The following is a 21,143-nucleotide window of genomic DNA, read 5'->3' as shown; positions in this document are numbered from 1 at the left end:
TGTTCAACAATAACTTTTAGATTTTTGGATTTTTTTTTTTTTTGGACGAACTTTGCTTGAAATTGTTGGAGCTTTGAGGAACAGGTTTCTTCCATTATTATTATAGCTATAGAGAACAATTTTTTACCACGCAAAATGATCACGCGGTTCAATTATTGTCTTTTTTGGCTTATTAATATCAGAAGGAGAAAAAAAAAACTTTTAACATTTTCCACTAATTTTATATCCTTTTTATCCGGAAGAAGCTTAAGCTGTGTTTGGTTTGATTGATGAAGAAGGAAAGGAAGAGAAGGGAATGATTTCCTTCGTTTAATTAGAAAGAAAATGAGGAAGGAAAGAAGAATGGACGGAAAAAGATTTTTGTAGGGTGCTTCATTTTTCCTTTCCTAAAATTATTCTTATACTCCTGACAAGTTTTGTTTTTTTCAAGTACTTTTATATCTTTGTTAATCTATAATTTAAAAGGATAAAAGTTCATTAAAAAAAATAATTATAAAAGTGTAAAATACATAGATTTACTAATAAGAAAAATATAGAGAAAAAAATTCAAGAATTGAGTACACTAAAGTAGATAAAAGCTCTTAAGATTTATTAATAAGAAAAATATAGAGAAAAAAAATTTTTTAAAAATTATAAATTAATTCATTGGACCAAAATTTAGTATTACAAATTCACAAAATCAATGATATGAAAAATAAAATAATTGAACAATTAACGCTTAATTTGGATGGAATACTAATAGTTTTATTTTAGTTCATAATTTAAAGTGCAAATAAAAGAGTACACTACATTCTCAAAAAAAAAATAATAATAATAATAGAGTACACTAGAGTAGATAAAATAGTTGCATTATAGCTTATAATTATTTAGTTTGATCTTGAAGCATATCTTGATATCTTCTGTTCACGATTCACACTCAAAAATTTATGAAGTGACACGTGTAGTGAGCAAATGCCTATATATTCATTTATGACACTTTTTTTTTTTTGGAGAAATTCATTTATGACGTTTGACATTAGATTTTTTTTCCCGTTTTTTGATTTGTACCAATTATTGAATAATTTTTTTTTTCACTTTTTTTTTTTGCATAGATTTAATTCCTGTCGTATCTATTGTTGAATTATGAATATTTAGCGCATAAACAAGGTAGAGCCATATGTTTGAAAATCTGACCTAATTCATTGAGATACATATATGTTAAAATGTGCATTTATTATTATGGACCCCATGGAACCAAGATATAATCTTTGCTTGTTGCCTTATTCAGGTCCTGAAGACTATAAATAGGGGACCGCGCTACTGCACAACACCACAAGCCCACTTCTCTCTTCTTCTGCCCTAAACCTTGAAGTTTTTGAGTTTTCTCGCTTTTTCTATACACAACACGTCAATGGCCAGCACCAATATTGTGCTAGCTTCTGCACAGCAACCTATTAAGGCTGAGCTGAGAGTGTTAACCATGCCAGACGAGCAGATCATGAATCACATTTATGTAACCCATGTTCATGCTGACGACGACAACTTTGATGAGGATTCTCTTTTTGCTATCGTGGAAAACATTCTCAAGCATGCCACGGTTGTTGCTGACAATGTTATGCTGGTATATATATGTTACCACTACACATACTCTCTTACGAGATGTTTGAATTCACATGTGAGAGGAAGTATTAGAATTATTGTTAAATAATTAAACACAATTTCCTAATAATTAAAACTTTTTGATGCATCAATAACTTATCACAATATTTGTAAACCTCCATGGCTTATATCCTCATCAATGGCATAGAGATGAACACAAAATTTTTCTCATATTTAGTTTTGAAAGGAATAAATAGATGCATGCTAAGTTGTTTTTTTGTTTAAATTTAAACAATAAACGTTGGTAATTTCAAAATTTTATTCTCTTCATATATGTCTTTGAGTTTTCTGGCTGAAAAATAATTATGACTTACTCTAGGGTACCCACGGACACCCGGAGAACATTCATGAAAAGGCTCCTAAAGTTGGCTTCACTCCACCGCTGTGTACGCTCAGGCATCTTTCCTCCCTGGTAATTATAAAAGAATAGCATTTTTTATCCAACATTGTAACTATTATAAAAGTATAAATTTAATCATCTAACTATTATTCTAACAATTGGTTAATTTGATGCCAAATTATGTAATGCTAGATGACATGCAAATCTCCGGGTGAGGAATTTGCACATAAAACAACACTGTCAATACTTAATAATCTCTCAAATTACTCATGGGATTCAAAGGCAGTGTTGACACTTGCGGCTTTTGCTATGGAGTATGGGGATTTCTGGCTCCTTACCCAACTGCACTCATCGGACCAACTTGCCAAACCAATTGGGATCTTGAAGCGAGTACCTACCATCTTAAGCCGTCCAGGCCTTCAGAAACACAAGAAAGCGATGCTTGAACTTAACAACTTGGTCAAGGTCACATTAGAAGTCATTCAATGCTTGTTTGAGTTGGAGAAGCTATCCATCTATGGTACAAAAGATGTACCAGAACTGTCAATAGCCATGGACCGTATCCCAATAGATGTCTATTGGGCTATCATAACTATCGCAGCTTGTATGACTCAAATGTGTTGCATCATTAATGATGAGTAAGTCCTTGCCTTTGAAATGAAGAATATGTCCAGAATTAATTGTGTATAATATCATATATTTAATCTAACGCAATAACCATGCTTATTGCTTAATTTCAGGGATAGGACACAGGATCTATCACCCTTTGCTCAAAAAATCAACTACACCCTAAACCTGTTAAGGATGCAGATAACACGTTGTCGTCAACAAATAGGTTAAATATGTTTTGCGCATGAAATATAATAGGTTAAAAATGCATAGGAATTCTAATCAAAGATTCCTGTTCAATGCAGAGATAATAGAGGCATATCGAAAACTCTCCAAACTTTTACAAACCCCAACCGAGATCATGGAGGTGTTCAAGGCACTGATTTTTGGCAAAGATAATGTGCAGCCGCTCATTGATGGTTCCACTAACAGAGTGGTTAGCTCTTATGACATATCACTTTTTCTGGTTTTATTTCTACTACTATTGTCACTATTATACAACAGTCTTTTGATGGCATACTACAAATAAGGGTGTCTATAGCGTTGTGCCAGGTTATAGTATTTGCTCATGTTTGGCCCGAATCTACCTCAGCTATGATTTTAGAAGTTACCAAAAATTATATTTTTTGATAAGCCCTATGCAAATAAGTTATTTGAAACTGTATAAAGAGAGTTGTTAGCAAGCTGTAAGCCTAGTCCCAACTTAATCCCATTTTTGAAACACGTGACATATTTATCAATAATATCGTACATAAAATTTAATTTATTTTTTCATTCATTCATGCATCATTTAAAATTTATCATTAAAAATTAAGACTATATAGTATATAATTTAAAGTTTTCTTCATATAAATAAAATAAAAATCAGTTATTGAATAGGGTTGTTGTCGTAAATCAATCTTAAGCCCAACTCAAATTGATGTTGAACCAATAAAAAATAGCCAGCCTAAGTGTTATGGGCACGCATTATCTCTAACTCAAGTCCTCAAATTTTCGAGCTAGCTAGCCTAGCAGGTCCGGCCACTGCTACATTTGTATATAACTGTATTCGATCTAAACTATGAAATAATTACATCATCTTTTTAATTAACATGTTACAACTTTGACCTAACATAGCTCAATTTTCATATTTGTATTACATAAACAGGTTAATATCGACGTGCTGAAAAAGAAGAATGTTTTGTTTTACATTTCGACCCTAGACATCACCATTGATGATATTTTGATTCTCAAGCCAATTTATGATGGAATAAGAAAGGAAGATCAGTATAAAGTTGTGTGGATCCCAATTGTGGAGCAATGGACTGATGAACTACGAAAGAAGTTTGAGATGCTGCGGTCTAAGATGCCATGGTACGTAGTGAAGTACTTTTCACCAGTAGTAGGCATCAAGTTCATTAAAGAGGATTGGAACTTCAAAAATAAGCCAATCCTCGTGGTGATGAATCGACAAGGGAAGGTGGAACACCCAAATGCACTCCACATGATCCGAGTATGGGGAATGAAGGCCTTTCCTTTCACTACTACTGTTGAAGAAACTCTTACCAATAGAGTTGATGGGATAGTATCAGTATGGTTTGACATTCACCAAGATGTTTCAAATTGGGTAAAGTTATTTACTTATCTAATTTTATATAAATACTTACATTCCATATTAAAATCCTCTGCATTCGAAACGGTTTCATTTTATAGTCTACTTATAAATATTAGGATTTATGAATCTAAAAGTGTAGTACTGTCACAGCAAAATTTAAATGACGTGGCACTATATATTATTAGATTCAAAAAATAAAATTTTAATGATGAAATAGAATTTCTTTCCATTTCAAGTTAAATGGAGAGGATCTCATAGGTAGTGAGTAATCATGGTCACACACAATGACATGTACACATATTCATGCACTTTGAAAAGCAAATTTTAAACATATTAATTCAAATAAAATTATTGCTTTGTTGTTTAATCAGATCAAACAAGAGAAGTACATTTTCTTCTATGGAGGCAAGGACAACGAATGGATCCAACAATTTAACAAGAAAGCAGCTACCTTGGCTAATGACCCAGTCATGAAGGATACAAAGATTTCCATTGAGTTGTTCTGCGTGGGCAAAGGCAATAAAGGGGAGGATGAACCCAACATCTTAGGGAATTTCTGGAACCGCATAGAGAGCTTTTTCTTCTCCAAGACTCACAAGAATACTGAACAAGACATTGTAACTCAGGAAATCCAAAAGTTGCTTTCATACAAGACTGAAAGTGGATGGGCTGTGCTGAGCAAAGGGTCTAGATTGGTGGTTAGTGGTAATGGGACAACAATGTTGAAGGTCTTGGAGGAATTTGACAAAAAGAAGGAGCTAGTGCGTGAGGTTGGCTTTGAAATTTGTTTCAAGGATCACTACGAGAAGATTATTCAAACAGGTCGCCATTGTTGCCGTGTTGACATCCCCATGAATGCTGGAAAGTACCCAGAGCATATTAAATGCCCTGAGTGTCCTCGTATCATGGAGACTTATATCAGCTATAAGTGTTGCCACATTGATGGTCCTATGAATGCACTGCACTAAATGGAAACCTCTCTCTCTCTCTCATATTATTATCTCTACCAAATAATTATGTGGGTAAGTTTGTTATGAGTACCACTTGTGTGATGTATGTGAAGTGTAAGAGTAATTCTACAATAAGGGAATCTTGATTACGATGGTAATCTGATGCCCATGTTAAGAAAATTATCTATGTAATCGTTTGATGTTCATGATGCAATTGGAGGGTGTATTTAAGTATTTATTATGCATGGCAGTAGTTTTATTTTATTTTTCGGTGGGCTTCCTTTAGCTAAGCCTAAGCCCAATAACATTAAATGGATGCCACTACATGGAATTGGGCCTTCAAGCCCAATCATTTTTACATAAGATACTTCACATATTGGGCTCCAAGCCCAATGGAAATTGCAAGCAACCCTTAACGACATTGGACCTCAAATCCCAAGGGAACTAGAAACTTGTACTGTACAATATTGGGCTCCGCCAACCCAATAAGCTAAAGGACGAAAGACAACAACCCGAAGCCGTTTATTTATAATGACTCTCATCCAATCATCCCAGCGAAGGTCATGGGCCTCTTAAGTACACAATCTTGAAATCAAAGCGTGTCGGGCCACCAGCACAATCCATCCCACTTGCAAGAGAATCAGCATGATCACTTCAACCCAAAATTTAAGTTACTTGATCTCTACTGTTTTAAGGCACATACAAAATTGTGTGCCAATAAAATGTTATTTACTATAAAACAAAATTTAACTACAAAATTGATTGTAACGTAAGACTACAATCTTATTCAATATTTTTTTATTAAATGTGAATTTTGACAAATCCATTATTGGATCACATTTTCTTCTTATATTCTCCATACTTGTAAAATTTCTAGAAAATTAAAGATAAATAACTATGTCATCAATAAATTTTTTAAATTGCAATTTTTTGTAGTTTAAAATTATGCATAAAATATGAGCTTATAGATCATATAGTAAATAATATCCAATTAATACAAAATGTGACGTGTATTAAGAGTATTAAAAATATGCAATTCAACAATTAGATTTTTAAAATATGAGAGTCTTTGGTAGATTTTAAATAGGATAAAAAAAAGATGAGAGAAAATATATTGGTAGTGGGAGGGGAGGGAGAGAGGAAAAAAGGCGAGTTCAGCTATTTTCTTTCTAGACCTATCAAAAATTTATCTTTCCAAAATTGAGAGAGATGTAAAAAGAAAATGAGGAGCAAAAGGCACTCTCTGTTTTGGACAAAAATATCGTCCTCCAATTTTCAAAGAGTGGTTTGGTTTTTGTCATTTTCTTCATTTTATTTTTGTCTTTTTCTTCTCTTATACTTTACTTTGCGTACCCTTGAAGTTGAAGTCTCAGGGCTTTGGATTAATCACCGCATCCAATAGCAAGTGCGAGAGATCTTCACTAGCTATCCCTTGTTATCTTTGAAGGAGAGTCCAAATGCGTTGGTGTTATTTTTGTTTTAATCAATAATTAAGAGTAAGGGAATTTAAATGCTGCGTGTCTCCAACTGTAAGGCATTGATTAATTAAACTACAAGACTTTGTATTGTTGCTTTCACTGTATTCTCATCCCTTCGCATTCCCACATTCATTTTATCCAATCTCCAAATCCTTATCTTCAAAGAGCTTGTACATTGTAATTAAATTAGGTACATCTGTCTACATTTTCAAGCCAATGCGTACCATCCCTTTCACATCCTGTGGTCTTCTCACATTAATTAACTGTGACCACTACCCAATGCAACGTCCTCCTCAGCCATCACATCTTTTGGCCTCCTCACTCCCTATTATCTGTAATCTTAAAAGAATTTTTTTTTTTTTTTTTGAGAAACGAAGATTTTTTTTGATAAGCTATTCTTCAAAGAGTTTGTCCTTAGAAAATTTGGAGGTCTGTCCAGTAGGGCATATGCTCGATCGACCCCGCCAATCAAGCTTCTTTAACTTATTGTTTTGTCTTCTTTAATTAAATACAGCAATCACTCTTTATAAATTAGTTAGTGCTGCTAAATAAATTTACACAGATTTTTACATTCTTTTCTCTCTGCTTTTGCTTTCACCACGTGGGAAAGACATGAGATACAAAGGGTGCCACGCGTTATGTCTTTGACAGCATTCAAAGCGTGCAAAACGTGAGCTCAAAAATGTCCAAACCCCAATATATAAATCAGACGTTATCATTGAAACTTCAAAGTTCAAAGTTCACATATTGTGAACGGGAGAAAAGTTGATGAGAAAGAATCAAAATACTGATGATAGGATGAAGCTAGATTTATAATTAATGATACTAAAAATCATTAGTTGCCTCTTCGTCTATGCTAATGGACGATGATAAGTTGTTCCGATCAGGGACGGAACCAGGATTTATACCTAGGTGGGGCCAAAGCTTAAAACAAAAAAAAAAAAAAAAAAGGAAAATAAAAACTAACATCTATTTCATATTCAACAAAATACTACATACAAAATAAGTATTTTTTAAACATTTTATATTATAAAACACATCAAGAAAGTATAATATACAAAATAAATGTTTCTTATTTTGTGCGCGATTTTTGTTAAGTTCATATATATATATATATATATATATATATTGTAGTTAAAGGGGCATGAATTTTATATATTTATTTATTTTATTGTAGGTCAATATCTAAATATTTTAAAGTAGGAGAAACAAATATATATATATATATATATATATATAAAAGGGCAAATGATAATTTTTTTATACTAGTTTTTTTTTTTTTTTTTTTTAATGTGGGGTGGGGGGGGGGGGGGGGGGGGGCAATGGTCCCCCTCTGCCCCAATGTAGATCCGTCCCTGATTCCAATGATCAATATGTTAAAAAAGACCACCAAATGATAGAATACCGGTGTGGCATTCGCCAAAGACTCTCCGATAATAAAAGTCAGTTCAAGGTGAAATGATTTACTTTCTTATATTAGAGAGCAAATTTGGCTAGGAATTGTAAGTATGAAATTGTGTACCTTTTTCTAGTTTGGGTGTGTTTTATAATTCTTGTATTCATTGTCTGAATGAATATTTACATTTATGAGATTAATAGTTGTCTTTTATTGTCTATCAACAACTATTCGTCTATTGGTGTTCATATATTACTCCTTAGCTGTTTTATGCATTTAATGTCTTTTATGGCTTCGTACATTATTGATTTTCGACTAATACGCCTTGCACTGAATAACATTATTTCGTCCGTCAAGAAATTGACGATCTTAATACATTAATGCTCATCAATAATGAAGTGATAAGAGTACTATCCACTAGAGACCTTTTTTTTTTTTGGTTGAGAAAATACCCTACAGAAACTTGATTTAGTAAATTCAATGAAAATTATTATTTTTTAAATTAATAATTTCATTTTGGAAATTAATGTTATATTTAATTGGCAAAAGATAAAATTAGACAGAAACTAATAAGACGATCATATTTTATTTATTTCAATAAAATATATCAGGAAAAAGGAGAAGGAGATGGAGATCCTTCCATAAAAGTAATTCACCTTTAGGATACAACAAAGTAAACAACTGAAAACAACAATTCTGAAGTTTCTATTAAAAATAATTTTCTAAGAAATTTTGTATTTGATTATGATTTAGGTCCTTTGTTTATAGAAGGTGAAGAGTTATGACTCTTCATTCAAATTGACACCCCTAACTCCTTTTTGAACATCATGACTTCTTAGAATAATTCATAAAATATTCATAAAATAATTATATTTTTAAAATCAATTATTTTTGCATCGGAAAATAATATCGAGAAGTTATACCTAGTGCATTTCATTTCCTTTTTAATGAATTGAATAATCATCGTCTACTCTTGATGACACACATGCACATGCCACGTGTCCAAGTGCACCAAAAGAACAAGTGTTGTAGAGCCACATGTACATAGATTTTGTCAATCATTTTATTTTTTGATGTTTATGTTACTTTATATTCACCAAAAGTTTTGTAAAATTTCAACGTAGGACAAGTATTAAAACATAAAATTCCAAGAGGCTGGCCTATTGTTCCCAAGGTTCTATGTGATTTATGAGATCCTAGATTCGTATCATAAGACCATCCAAAAGGATTATTCTCTATAATTACCTTATATATGTAAGATAGGAAATCTACGTACATACAAACAGTGAATAGACAAGCTAGCTCTCGTAGAACTTTGGAACCTACTCCTTTCCTTCCATATCACAATCTATAAGACAATATTTTAATAATAATTGCTATCAATCTAACACTAACCTAGTTACCTACGAAGAATTTTTTTGGATAATTTATAGCTGAGGACATTGAAAGTTGAACTCTAGATATTATTGTTAAAAATATATTAGAAAAATGCTAATTGAGCTATAAAACTTTTAGTGTTACATACGTAAATATTAGCTAAATTGTTTAAGAAAATAAATAGTCAAGAAAACCTTAGTTTAGAACCCTTTTCTTTTTATTAAGTTTGCCAAGAAAAAAAAAAAAAAAAAAAACAAACAAACAAACAAACCCTTTTGTAAGGTCACAGTTTGAGTCCTAAGCCCAAAAGGTAAAATGATCTAGGATCAAAAAACCAAATACAATAAATTTGTAGAAAATAGGTTGGAAAACTAGGCTCTAACGAGTTGGGTAACGAGTATAGTAGATCCAGAGGGCAAGAAAACAAAAATAGACTAGTTTTATCTAAAGAAAAACTTTCCTCAACCCAATCCTATGATAATAAAATGAAGGCATAAATGCCTTTTTAGTCTCTACATTTTGGAGTCATTTCTATTTTGGTCCCTACATTTTCATTTTACCACTTTTAGTCCTTAAACCAATTAACGCGTAACATTTAAGTCCTTACCATCACCCAACTAACAGAAAAAAAAAAAAAAAAAAAAAAAAAAAAACTAACGTGGCTTACGGCACATTAAAATAATAATTAAAAAATCTATTTTGGCATTAAAAAATGCCACATCAGCATCTAAATTAAAAAAAATTAATTTATTAATTTTAACTAAATAAAAAAATTAAAAAAAAATCACATGAATTGAGATCTAAAAGTGTCTTAAACAAGAACAATAAGAATACTGTGGAGGCCATTTAATTAGGAAATGTTGTTAAAAGCGGTATTAATTGAACCTATGGCCCTATTCGAGGACGTTAGGCCATCTGAGGAGGCCCAAATAAAGTTATGAGTAAAATAAAGTTAAGAGAGGAGTAGAGGCAATGTGAGATGGGCCTAACAAGTGTCCGAGGACAAAAGTATCCTCGGCAACATGTGACCGAGGTGAATCTGAGCGCTTTATCATCACAAACTTACTTCGAAGTTACATCACAGCTGAAGGTAGGACATTGGACTAGGGATAAGGATAAAAAGGCCGACAAATATCTCTTAAAGCTGCAACCTCCGCATTAATTGCCTCTCAACCAATTCTCTGGCTGGATTAATGTGGAGGTGATGTCTGAACAGTGATAAAGCAGCCTTACAGCTATTGGTTGAAGGTTCCAAGAAATGTTAGATGGGACAGGAAGGAATCCACCGAATCTAATCTACACGTGTGTGGTGAGGATGACACCAGGATGACAGTATATAACATGGAAGAATGCATTGAGAGAGGGGATTGGAACTCCTGTACAGTATTACTTTTAAGAAAAATCAGATGAAACATAGAATGGAAGCTTTAGCAAAGAGAGGTTGTTAATAGAACTTGCATCAAACCGTCTTAGAACGTTAAACCTAATCATTTTTCTTCTAAGATAAATCTAGTTCTTCTGCCCACTCTCTAAAAATTTATTGTTCGGGCCGTTAGCGTTTGAGCCCAAAAACGTTTTGGGTCCAAAACATTTTCAGTCCTTACAATTGGCGCTGTCTGTGGGGAGAGCTTGATTTAGATTAAAGGAAATCTGGTTATAACGTTCATGATGGAGGAAGCAGGTCCACATCACTTCGTAGCAGGACTACACCAGGTAGACACTAACCTACACCAAGCAAAGTCAAGAGGTTCCCAGCGTGGCAATCCACACCAGAGTCCCGAACGAAGAGAGGGCCGTGAGGGGAGTGTGCGCATAACTTATACCAGCAAAAGTCACTCTCGTGGGAAGAGTCATGTTTCCCATGCAAAGAATGACAGGGACATGCAACGTGAAATTGACGAGTTGAAAAGAGAGTTGCGCCACGCCCAGCGAAGGCTTTCCCTGCCTAGCTCCGAACCATCATTCGAAGGGATAGATGGAGCTAGTTATCGACGGAGATTCAGAACTCCGCCTAGTGAGACTTTTTCTTATGAAGAGGAACACAGTCATCGACGTAGGTGCAAAAGCTCGCCTCACAGGGGCTTGGGGAACAATGCCATGAACAAAGCGTTAAGCCAAGTTTCCAAATCACCCTTCACAAGGAATATAGAGGATGCGATTCTTCCTCGGCGATTCCATCAGCCTACATTCACCTTATATGATGGTCAGACAGACCCAGTAGAACACATTAGCCATTTTAGCCAAAGGATGGCTATCTACTCCAAAGATGATGCCTTGATGTGCAAGGTCTTTCCATCAAGTTTGGGTCAGTGGTAATGAGATGGCTTAACGGTTTAAGGGCCAATTCTATTGAGTCATTCAAAAAACTTACCCGGGCTTTTAGCACTCGCTTTATTACTTGCAGTAGGGTTCCTCAGTCTTTGGGATCCTTACTATCTATGTCCATGCGAGAGGGCGAGACTCTTAAAATTTATTCGGATAGATATTTGGGAAATGTTTAATGAGATAGAGGGAGAGCATGATGATGTGGCTATAAGTACTTTCAAGGCTGGTCTTCCAGCCGAGCATGATTTAAGGAAATCTCTAATTGGTAAACCTGTTACTAGTGTACACTAGTTGATGGATCGGATTGACAAGTACAGAAGTGTAGAAGAAGACCAACTACAGGGAAAAGGAAAGGCTAAGGTAATCCCTCAGGAGAGGAAGGATTTCAGGTCGGACCATTACAATAATAACCGACCTTAGAAAGACTTTGTTAGGAAATCAGGTTCTGCCGACACTCAGGCGGTTAATGCTGTGTTTCGGGAGCCAGTACAACAAGAATTGGAGAAGATCAAGAATGAGCCATTTTTTAAATGGCCAAACAAGATGGCAGGAGAGCCTAAGAGACGCAATCAGAATCTTTACTGCCACTATCATCAGGATCATGGGCACACAACTAAAGATTGTAGGAATTTATGGGACCATTTGGAGCAGCTAGTCCGAGAAGGGAAGTTGAAGTAACTCTTGCATCATTCTAGTGGTTGGGTAGGCTAGGCAAGCTCAGAGATGCATGGAGATGCTTCTTTGAGACTCCCCCTTGGCACAATAAACGTTATTTTTGCTGCCCCAGGGAGGACTGGATCTTGTCCTTCCATGGTATTGTCGTTGTTTCGATCTCCAGCCGAGGAGCACAGCAAAGCGTCTAAAAGAGCCAGGATGGACATCCCGCAGATTTTGGGCTTTTCGGATAAGGACAAGGTTGGAATCATACAGCTCCATGATAATGCTCTAGTGGTCGTACTTAGAATTGGTAAGTACGATGTAAAAAGGGTGATGATTGATCAAGGCAATACTGCTGATATAATGTACCTAGATTTGTACAAGGGGCTAGGTTCGAAGCCTGAGAACTTAGCAGCTACAGTTCCCCTCTGGTGAGTTTTGAGGGAAGGATGGTCGTTGCAAAAGGCCAGATCAGATTACCTGTGCAAACTGGTATGGATGTGGTGAAGGTGGACTTCATCATTATAGACGTTTTATCTCCGTATATGGCTATTATGGGCAGACCTTGGCTTCATACCCTGGAAACGGTCTCATCTACTCTACATCAGAAGGTGAAGTACCCATCTGGAGGCCAAGTTCTAGAGATAGTAGAAAGTCAGGTTGCAGCCCGGCAATGCCTGGTATCGGCTATACAGCATCGGCCAGACGCAGAGACCTCGGCTACTACCGATAATGGATTCTAGCAATTAAAAGCCCCAGCATTACCCTTAAATGGAATAGTCGACGAGGTAAAGTGTGAAGATTTGGAAAGGGTGATTATTGTTGATGATCCAGAGAGATTTTTCTAGGTTAGGGCTAAACTGCCTTCGCAGGAAAAGGAGCAATTACTGCAATTCCTCAGAGAAAATGTTGATGTGTTCGCATGGAGCCCATATGAAGCCCCAGGTATAAATCCGAGTTTCATTTGTCATCGACTCAATGTGAATTCTACCATTATTCCGAAAAGACAGCCACCTTGGCGCCCGTTAAAAGAACACGCCGAAGCTGTTAGAAGTGAGGTGGCCAAGCTCAAGTAGGCCGGGACTATCAAAGAAGTTTTTTACCCTCAATGGCTAGCCAATACAGTGGTGGTGAAAAAGAAGACTAGGAAGTGGCGAGTGTACGTAGACTTCACTGACCTCAATAAGGCTTGTCCTAAGGATCCTTTTCCTATGCCGAAGATAGATCAGTTGGTGGATGCAACAGTTGGTCATCCTCGGATGAGTTTTTTAGATGCCTTTTAAGGATATCACCAAATACCTCTAGCATTGGACGACCAAGAGAAGACAGCATTTTTCACCCCTATTGGAAACTATCATTATAAAGTGATGCCCTTTGGTTTGAAAAATATGAGGTCTACCTATCAATGGATGATGACTAAAATGTTCGAACTGTAACTGGGCAAAAACGTTGAATTCTATATCGATGATATAGTTGTAAAGAGTAAAGTGGTGTTTGAGCATGTGGAGGATCTTACGAGTATTTTTGGAATCCTGAAAGAGCATAGGCTACGTCTGAATGCCTCAAAGTGTTCCTTTGGTGTAGGTTCGGGAAAGTTCTTAGGGTACATGGTGACTCATAGGGGGATTGAGGTGAACCCAAACCAGATTAAGGCCATTAACAATTTACAAGCACCTCGGAGTCCAAAAGAGGTGTAAAAACTGACCGGAATGACTGTTGCTTTGAATCAATTTATCTCCAGGTCAGCTGATAGGTGCAGACCCTTCTTCCATTTACTGCATAAATGGAAAAGATTCGAGTAGACTGAGGAATGTGCTGTAGCATTTCAGTAGCTGAAAGAGTATCTATCTCGGCCGCCTATCATATCCAGCCCTAAGGTGGACGAAGTCTTGTTTGCTTACCTGGCGGTTGCCTCTCATGCAATTAGTTTTGTCTTAATACAAGAGGACAATGGCGTTCAAAGGCCAGTTTATTTCGTAAGTAAGTCACTTCATGAGGCCCAGGTGCGGTACTTGTCGCTAGAAAAAGCCATCTTGGTAGTAGTCCATGCAACTCACAAGCTCCCGCATTACTTTTAGGCACACACCGTAGTAGTCCTAACTCAGCTACCACTCAAGTCCATACTTAGAAGTGCAGATTATACGGGGAGGATTGCTAAGTGGGGCACGATTCTAGGGGCTTTCGACATCAAATACATGCCCGACACCTCCGTGAAAGGCCAGGTTCTCGCCGATTTAGTAGTCGAGTTCACCGAGCTCCCAAAAGAAGCTGAGATGAAGCAACATGACATGGATGAAAAGTCGGTTGGCCTGATTTCCTCACAGAGCGTCTCACCCTGGAAAGTATATGTGGATGGCACGACAAATCAACGGGGAGCAGGAGTGGGGCTAGTTCTGGTATCACCCGAAAAGATCATCATTGAGAAGTCCTTGAGGCTAGAATTCTCAGCCACGAACAACGAAGCAGAGTATCAAACTTTGTTGATGGGAATGAGTATGGTCCATAAAATGGGCGGGAAGGTAGTGGAAGTATTCTCATATTCAAGGTTGATAGTTGGCTAGGTGAAAGGTGAACTGGAAGCCCAAGATGCAAGAATGCAGGAATATTTGAGTCGAGTTAGGCATGTGCAAACAAGACTTGAATCTTTTGATTTGTCACATATTCCCCGAGGTGAAAATACCCATGTCGATTCCTTAGCAACCCTCGCCACCTCTTCAGCATGAAATTTGCCTCGAATGATAATCATTGAGGATTTATGCACCCCCACCCCAGCAGGGAAGGATGAGCTTCAGGTTCATCAAGTCAACCTAGCACCGAGCTAGATAGACCCCATACTGAAATTCCTCGAAAGTGATATCTTGCCTGAAGATAAAATAGAAGCTGAGAAAATACGAAGGAAAGCTCCTCGATTTTGGTTATCCGAGGACAAAAAATTGTACAAACACTCTTTTTTGGACCGTATCTGCTTTGTATACACCCCAAGATGTCAGAGTCACTTCTAGAGGAACTACATGAAGGAATTTGTGGAAGTCATACAGGGGGAAGGTCTCTATCACACAGGGCCATTACTCAAGGATATTGGTGGCCAGATATGCAGAAGGAAGCACAGGAATATGTTAGAAAATGTGACCAGTGTCAGAGGTTCACTCCAAACATGCACCATCCTAGAGGAACCTTTAACCCTCTGTCCAGCCCTTGGCCTTTTGCTCAATGGGGGTTAGACATTGTAGGCCATTTTCCTAAGGTATTAGGAAACAAAAAGTATCTGCTGGCCGGCACGGATTATTTTACTAAGTGGGTCGAAACTGAACCTTTGGCTAACATCAGAGACGTAGATGTTAAGAGGTTTATCTGGAAGAATATTGTTACATGATTTGGAACTCCCCACACTCTTGTTTTGGATAATGGCCTTCAATTTGATAGTAAAGCTTTCAGGCAATACTATTCGGACTTAGGAATAAAGAATAGATATTCCACTCCGGCCTATCCTCAAGGAATGGGCAAGCTGAAGCTATTTCAATGGACTTAAGAAGAGGCTGGATGATGCAAAAGGAAAATGGGTGGAGGAATTGCCATATGTTCTTTGGACCTATCGAATAACGCCTCGACGATCAATAGGAGAGACTCCTTTTTCCATGACCAATGGAGCTGAGGCCGTCATCCCTCTGGAAACTGGTTTCCCAACGCTAAGGACTAGTGCATTTACCTTGGACGGTAACAATGGGCTATTGTTGACACCCTATTTTGCAACCCGTATTTAACCTCACATGAAGGGTAAAAGGGTAATTTCACATTGGAAATATGCATCTTGATTCTGGTCATTAGATCCTTAATCTCATTTCACCAAAATGATCTTGATATTGTAATGATTAAATCGACTGGTCATGAGCCCTAATCGGACCATTAGATTGAAAGTTATCATCAAATCAAGTTTTAATGGCTGGAATGCACTATTACAAATTGAGTCCGACTATATGTGATTATGAACAATTGATTTCAATTGGTTATAAATATAATCCATTTGAGATCGATGATGTGTCATAATTTGATTGGTTAGGACTACATTTTATGGTAGAGTTGCATACATCTAATTAACTAGATAGTTAAACATTAATTATTTAATGAGTAATTTGTACAATTATCTTTTAATTAGAGTAAATTTAGAGCCAATTAAGTCTGAAATGGGAGTGATTGGAGCCATTTAATGTTAATTGGGAGCTAATTTGGGGACCTATTAATATTAATTGTGCTGAAACTATTTTCTAACAAATGACCTCTGCTTACCATTTCATTGATATCTCTCAGAATATTTTGAATCTGTGAATGAGGTTATTTTTCCCAAAAACTAGACATCTGGGGCTTCAATTTTAGCACAAGAATGAAACAATTCCAATCAAAATTGAGGCAGATATGATTTTTCAAAGTTGGCTCTATAGGCTGTGACAGCAGCTACAGGAAAACCGAATTTTGGCTTGCTCCTCACTCCCACCAATCTTTCCATTTAATACACCAGATTTCCCCAAAGACTAAAATGAGGTCTAGGTTCATGATTCCTTGTCAACTCTCATTAAATGGCCTTCCATTCATATTTCCTCCACCACTACTATATAAACCCTCCTCTCCTTTATTCCAAAAGACAAAAAAAAAAAAAAAAAATCCCCCTCTCTTCTCTTCTCTTGAGTTCTAGTAAAGTTGAGTAGTCTTGTCATATCTTGGTCTTTCTGAGACTCAAGGTATTGAGTGAGACTCCCTCTCCCTCTCCCTCTCCTAGCTCTTCTTTTCCTCCACCCTTAGGACCTCCATCAAGAATCCCCTCCTCCATTATATGGATCTTGCATGAAGGTATAATCTCATTCCCTAACTGTTTGTTTATATTGCCATGATGAGAATTTAAGATTAAAGCATGATAATTCCCTTGAATATGTTTGAATGTTCTTATGTGTTCTTCACATGTTCGTAGTTGTTCATCACATGTTCATGCATATCACTAGATTTAATCTTAAATCCACATCAAAAATATGAAAAACATGTTTGTTTAGTAATTCTTTCAAATCCTTGAATCTTGGTTATCACTATCCACACACATTCACTAGAGTTTATTTTTCAATTCAAATGACATGCTTAATAAATTGAATTGGGGTTTATCACATGTACACACATTAAATTCAACATACAAATTGATTGACATATTGGATGATGTGATATGAATGTTGGCCACCATAGTCTAGAAGACCGGTTTCACCGGGCAAGGTGGGTGCCTAACACCTTCCCACCTTGTAACATAGCCTCCGAGCTCAGATCAAGGGTTAGTAGATCAAATATTTATCCATGTAACTTTCAATTTTTAGATTGTAACTAGGAAACAAAGCCATGTACTTTATCTTAGATTGTAACTAGGACCAAAGCCATGTAATTTTCCTATGATCAATGTAAATTCAATTTCAAATTAATAAAATGAGGAATTTTTCAATTATGGTTTTCTTATTTTTCCAATAATTAAATAAGTGGCGACTCCATTGTAAAACCCTTAATCTAAAGGGAAAAATATAACTAGTCGAACCTCCATTTTGAAAGGCAATAACACGACTCCATCCATTCATGTGGGTTTGGCCCAACATTCCTATAAAGAACGGGCCGGGGGCGCGGTCTCTCACAGCTATTAGGAAAAAGTTTGGACTTGATCGAAGAACGAAGGGATAATGCGATGGTCTAATTGGCTTACTACCAGCATAAGCTTAAGCAAGGCTATGAAACCAATGTAAAGCTAAGGCTGTTTGCTGTAGGAGATCTGGTGCTGAGGAAAGTTTTTGGAGCTACCAAGAACCCAACTTGAGGAAAATTGGATCCTAATTGGGAAGGACCCTATCAGATTACCACAGTAGCTAGAATAGGAGCCTATTATCTGGAAGATTTAGACGAAAAACCTATACTCCATCCTTGGAATGTAAACAATCTCAAGAGGTATTATTATTAATAAAAGTAATCTAGTTTGGGTTTCTTTTAATTTATGCTAATCATGTGAAACATTAAACAGAAACTAAATTATGTTAGGTCCTCGAACCACAAGTTTAGTGGAAATTAATACCCTATGACATCTTGTGAAGTATTAAATAGAAATTAAGTTATGTTAGGTTCTCAGACCACAAGCTTAGTGTAAATTAATACCCTATGACGTCTTGTGAAGCATTAAACAGAAACTAAGTTATGTCAAGTCCTCGGACCACAAGCTTAGTGGAAATTAATACCCTATGACATCTTGTGAAGTATTAAACAGAAACTGAGTTATGTCAAGTCCTTGGACCACAAGCTTAGTGAAAATTAATACCCTATGACATCTACTGAAGTATTAAACAGAAACTAAGTTATGTCAGTTTCCTCGGACCACAAACTTAGTGGAAATTAATACCCTATGACATCTACTGAAGTATTAAACAGAAACTAAGTTATGTCAGGTTCCTCGGACCACAAACTTAGTGGAAATTAATACCCTATGACATCTATTGAATCACTAAATGGGTTCAGTGGAAACTAATACAGCCTCTTGCTGTCAAAATGCTGGTGCCACATGAGCTTAGGCTTTCAAAAAAAAAATAAACCCGTAAATATTGTCCTCGGATCAAAGGGTTCTTAATTACCTATTGAAGATATAAATCCTAATAAGCCTGTGAGTACCATTTAATGTATAACTGAAGTACTTTAGACCCAGCTTTATCCAACTTTTGAACGCTTCCCTAAGTTTCAATTTATTAGAAGGAATGCATACGTATCCAAAATGTCTCCATGCGATCTCATAGTCTTAATGTTTATCATCTATTTTAACTACCAACGGTAAATGTATGGAAGTTACATTTTTCTCTTATAAACAAAAAGCAATCAAGATGAAACCACTCAAACTGAAATGACAAAACGAACAACACAGAAACAAAATAAACGGCAACTCAAACAAATTCCAAAAAGTGAAAATGCATACTTCATTAAGATAAGTCTAAAAAAAAAAAAAAAAAAAAACAACCACAACAACAAGTAAACAGAGACAAAATCCTTGCAAAAGTCCTAATCAAATTATAAAATAAGGCCTATTTTTTTAGCTTAATTTGAAGCTTGGAAGTTTGGTTGGCTGATTTGTCTGCCTCCGAGGTAGTTATTCCCTCTTTGCCCTTAGCAACTCCCTCGGCTGGCATGACTGTAGAAGCCAAATCCTGCTGAAAGCCTTGAGAGGCTACCTCTGCCTCAGGAGTGGTTGTAGCTTTATCCAAGGATGCTTCTTGGGGGGCACTGGTCTCTTTGGCTGGTTCTTGTTGGTTAGGAGGAAGAGGATTCTGAAGCGAAACTTCTTGATTGGGATCAGTAGTTGTGGGAGTCACCTTGGCTTGAGTGGATGGAGGATCCAAGGCACGGATTGCAAGAGGATGGAACACATTTTCTGCCTTCCTTAACTCAGATGAAGCCTCAACCCCAGCTCGGTTAAGGGCTTCATTCCAAGTTTGGGTGCAGTAAATGCGACACACCATTGGCACCTCTGCCCTAAGGGTTTCCTCTATCTCAACCACCCCAAGGTCGTAACCTTTCTGTTCGGCCTCGTTCGTTGCCTGCTCGGCCTCAACCTTTGCCTTCTCGGCCTTCTCCCTGGACTTTCCAGCTTGATCCTTTAACTTTTAGGCTTCCTCCAACTGTTTTTTAAGGGCTGCCATTTGCTCCCTGGCAGCCTTCAATTCTTCATTTGCTTCACGCAAGCACTTTCTCTGATCCTCGGCTTGCCTTTGTGTGCCTTCCAAGGTCGAGTCAGCGCTTTTGCGAGCTTGCTCCTCATCAATTAATTTTTTCCTCGCGTCCGCCAAGATGTGCTCGGATATGGTTAACGTTTGTACAGCAGATGCCCGTTTTTTCCTTTCATCCTCTAACTGTTGGTAACAATTATTGAACATCTCATCCAGTTTGAAAGTGTTTTGGATAACCTAAAAGGAAGAAATCAACACCATAGTCAGTAGAAAGCACACATCAGTGAATAATGATCACAAAAATAAGAAGAAGAGAATTAACACTATACCATTCCCAAATATCTTTTATTGTTAAGGATGAGTTCATTCTTCCTTGCATTTTTTAGTTCGGCCATGTCCTTTGGAAGTAATAAAGCCTCCTCTACAGCCGAGGCTACGTGGCACCCAATGCCACCGTTGAAGTCCCTAATTGATGCATCTCATAGGGGCTCCCCACCGTGCATAGGTGCTAGCAACCAAGCTTATGGCTTAGGAGGTTGAGCGTCCGACTTCTCCTGGCCTCGCTGTAAAGTATGGCTAGTCTTCTGCTGCTTTGCAGTTCATTAGACCTTTTCTTCACGGGTCAGACGGGTTCTTCCAGTATCTACTACATCCTTCCCTTTCTGCTCCCTTCGCCTTTTCAAATCAACAGCTTCAGCTCTAACCGGTTGGGAGGTTGGTGAGAAGGTTGGTGGGGAGCAGAAGGAGGAAACTTGGTAGGAGGAGGAGGAATCTGAGACTGCGTAGATCTCCCCGGTGCACTCTTTAGGTTGATTCTTTATCAGCTCCATTAGACTTTTCTAGGGCTTCCTTTGTACACCTATTTTGTCAAGATCTTCCTCGGAGTGTATAGTTTGATTAAAAATCTCAAAATCGTCCGAGGAGTATGATAATTCTACAACTTCCTTTGAATTTTCTTCTTCTTCTCTCTCCTTTTCTTCTTCTTCCTTTTTCTCTTCTACTTCCTCTTCCCTAAGGGCGAGCTGGGATGAAGAGACTCCTACTGAGACAGTGGCAACAAA

The 21,143-nt window shown here is 36.9% G+C and overlaps 1 protein-coding gene across 3 annotated transcripts in view; it reads left to right on the top strand.

The window, feature by feature from the left end:
- The first annotated feature begins 1,303 nt into the window (after positions 1-1,303).
- The window catches only part of LOC126688744 (protein SIEVE ELEMENT OCCLUSION B-like), a 100,595-nt gene continuing 80,755 nt past the window's right edge, over positions 1,304-21,143 (top strand). The window contains exons 1-7 of one of the 3 annotated variants that reach the window (XM_050383551.1): positions 1,304-1,600; positions 1,958-2,050; positions 2,171-2,616; positions 2,719-2,813; positions 2,893-3,023; positions 3,735-4,193; positions 4,553-5,169. In XM_050383551.1, coding sequence (XP_050239508.1) covers positions 1,391-1,600; positions 1,958-2,050; positions 2,171-2,616; positions 2,719-2,813; positions 2,893-3,023; positions 3,735-4,193; positions 4,553-5,149 — 2,031 coding nt within the window. In that variant the 5' untranslated portion in view covers positions 1,304-1,390 and the 3' untranslated portion in view covers positions 5,150-5,169. The remainder of the gene's footprint in view (positions 1,601-1,957; positions 2,051-2,170; positions 2,617-2,718; positions 2,814-2,892; positions 3,024-3,734; positions 4,194-4,552; positions 5,170-21,143) is intronic. The other 2 variants (XM_050383553.1, XM_050383552.1) reach the window with 2 other exon arrangements.

The sequence above is a fragment of the Quercus robur genome, chromosome 6, assembly GCF_932294415.1.
Source record: "Quercus robur chromosome 6, dhQueRobu3.1, whole genome shotgun sequence".
NCBI classification, from domain to species: domain Eukaryota; kingdom Viridiplantae; phylum Streptophyta; class Magnoliopsida; order Fagales; family Fagaceae; genus Quercus; species Quercus robur.
This window is presented reverse-complemented; position numbering and strand designations above follow the sequence as displayed.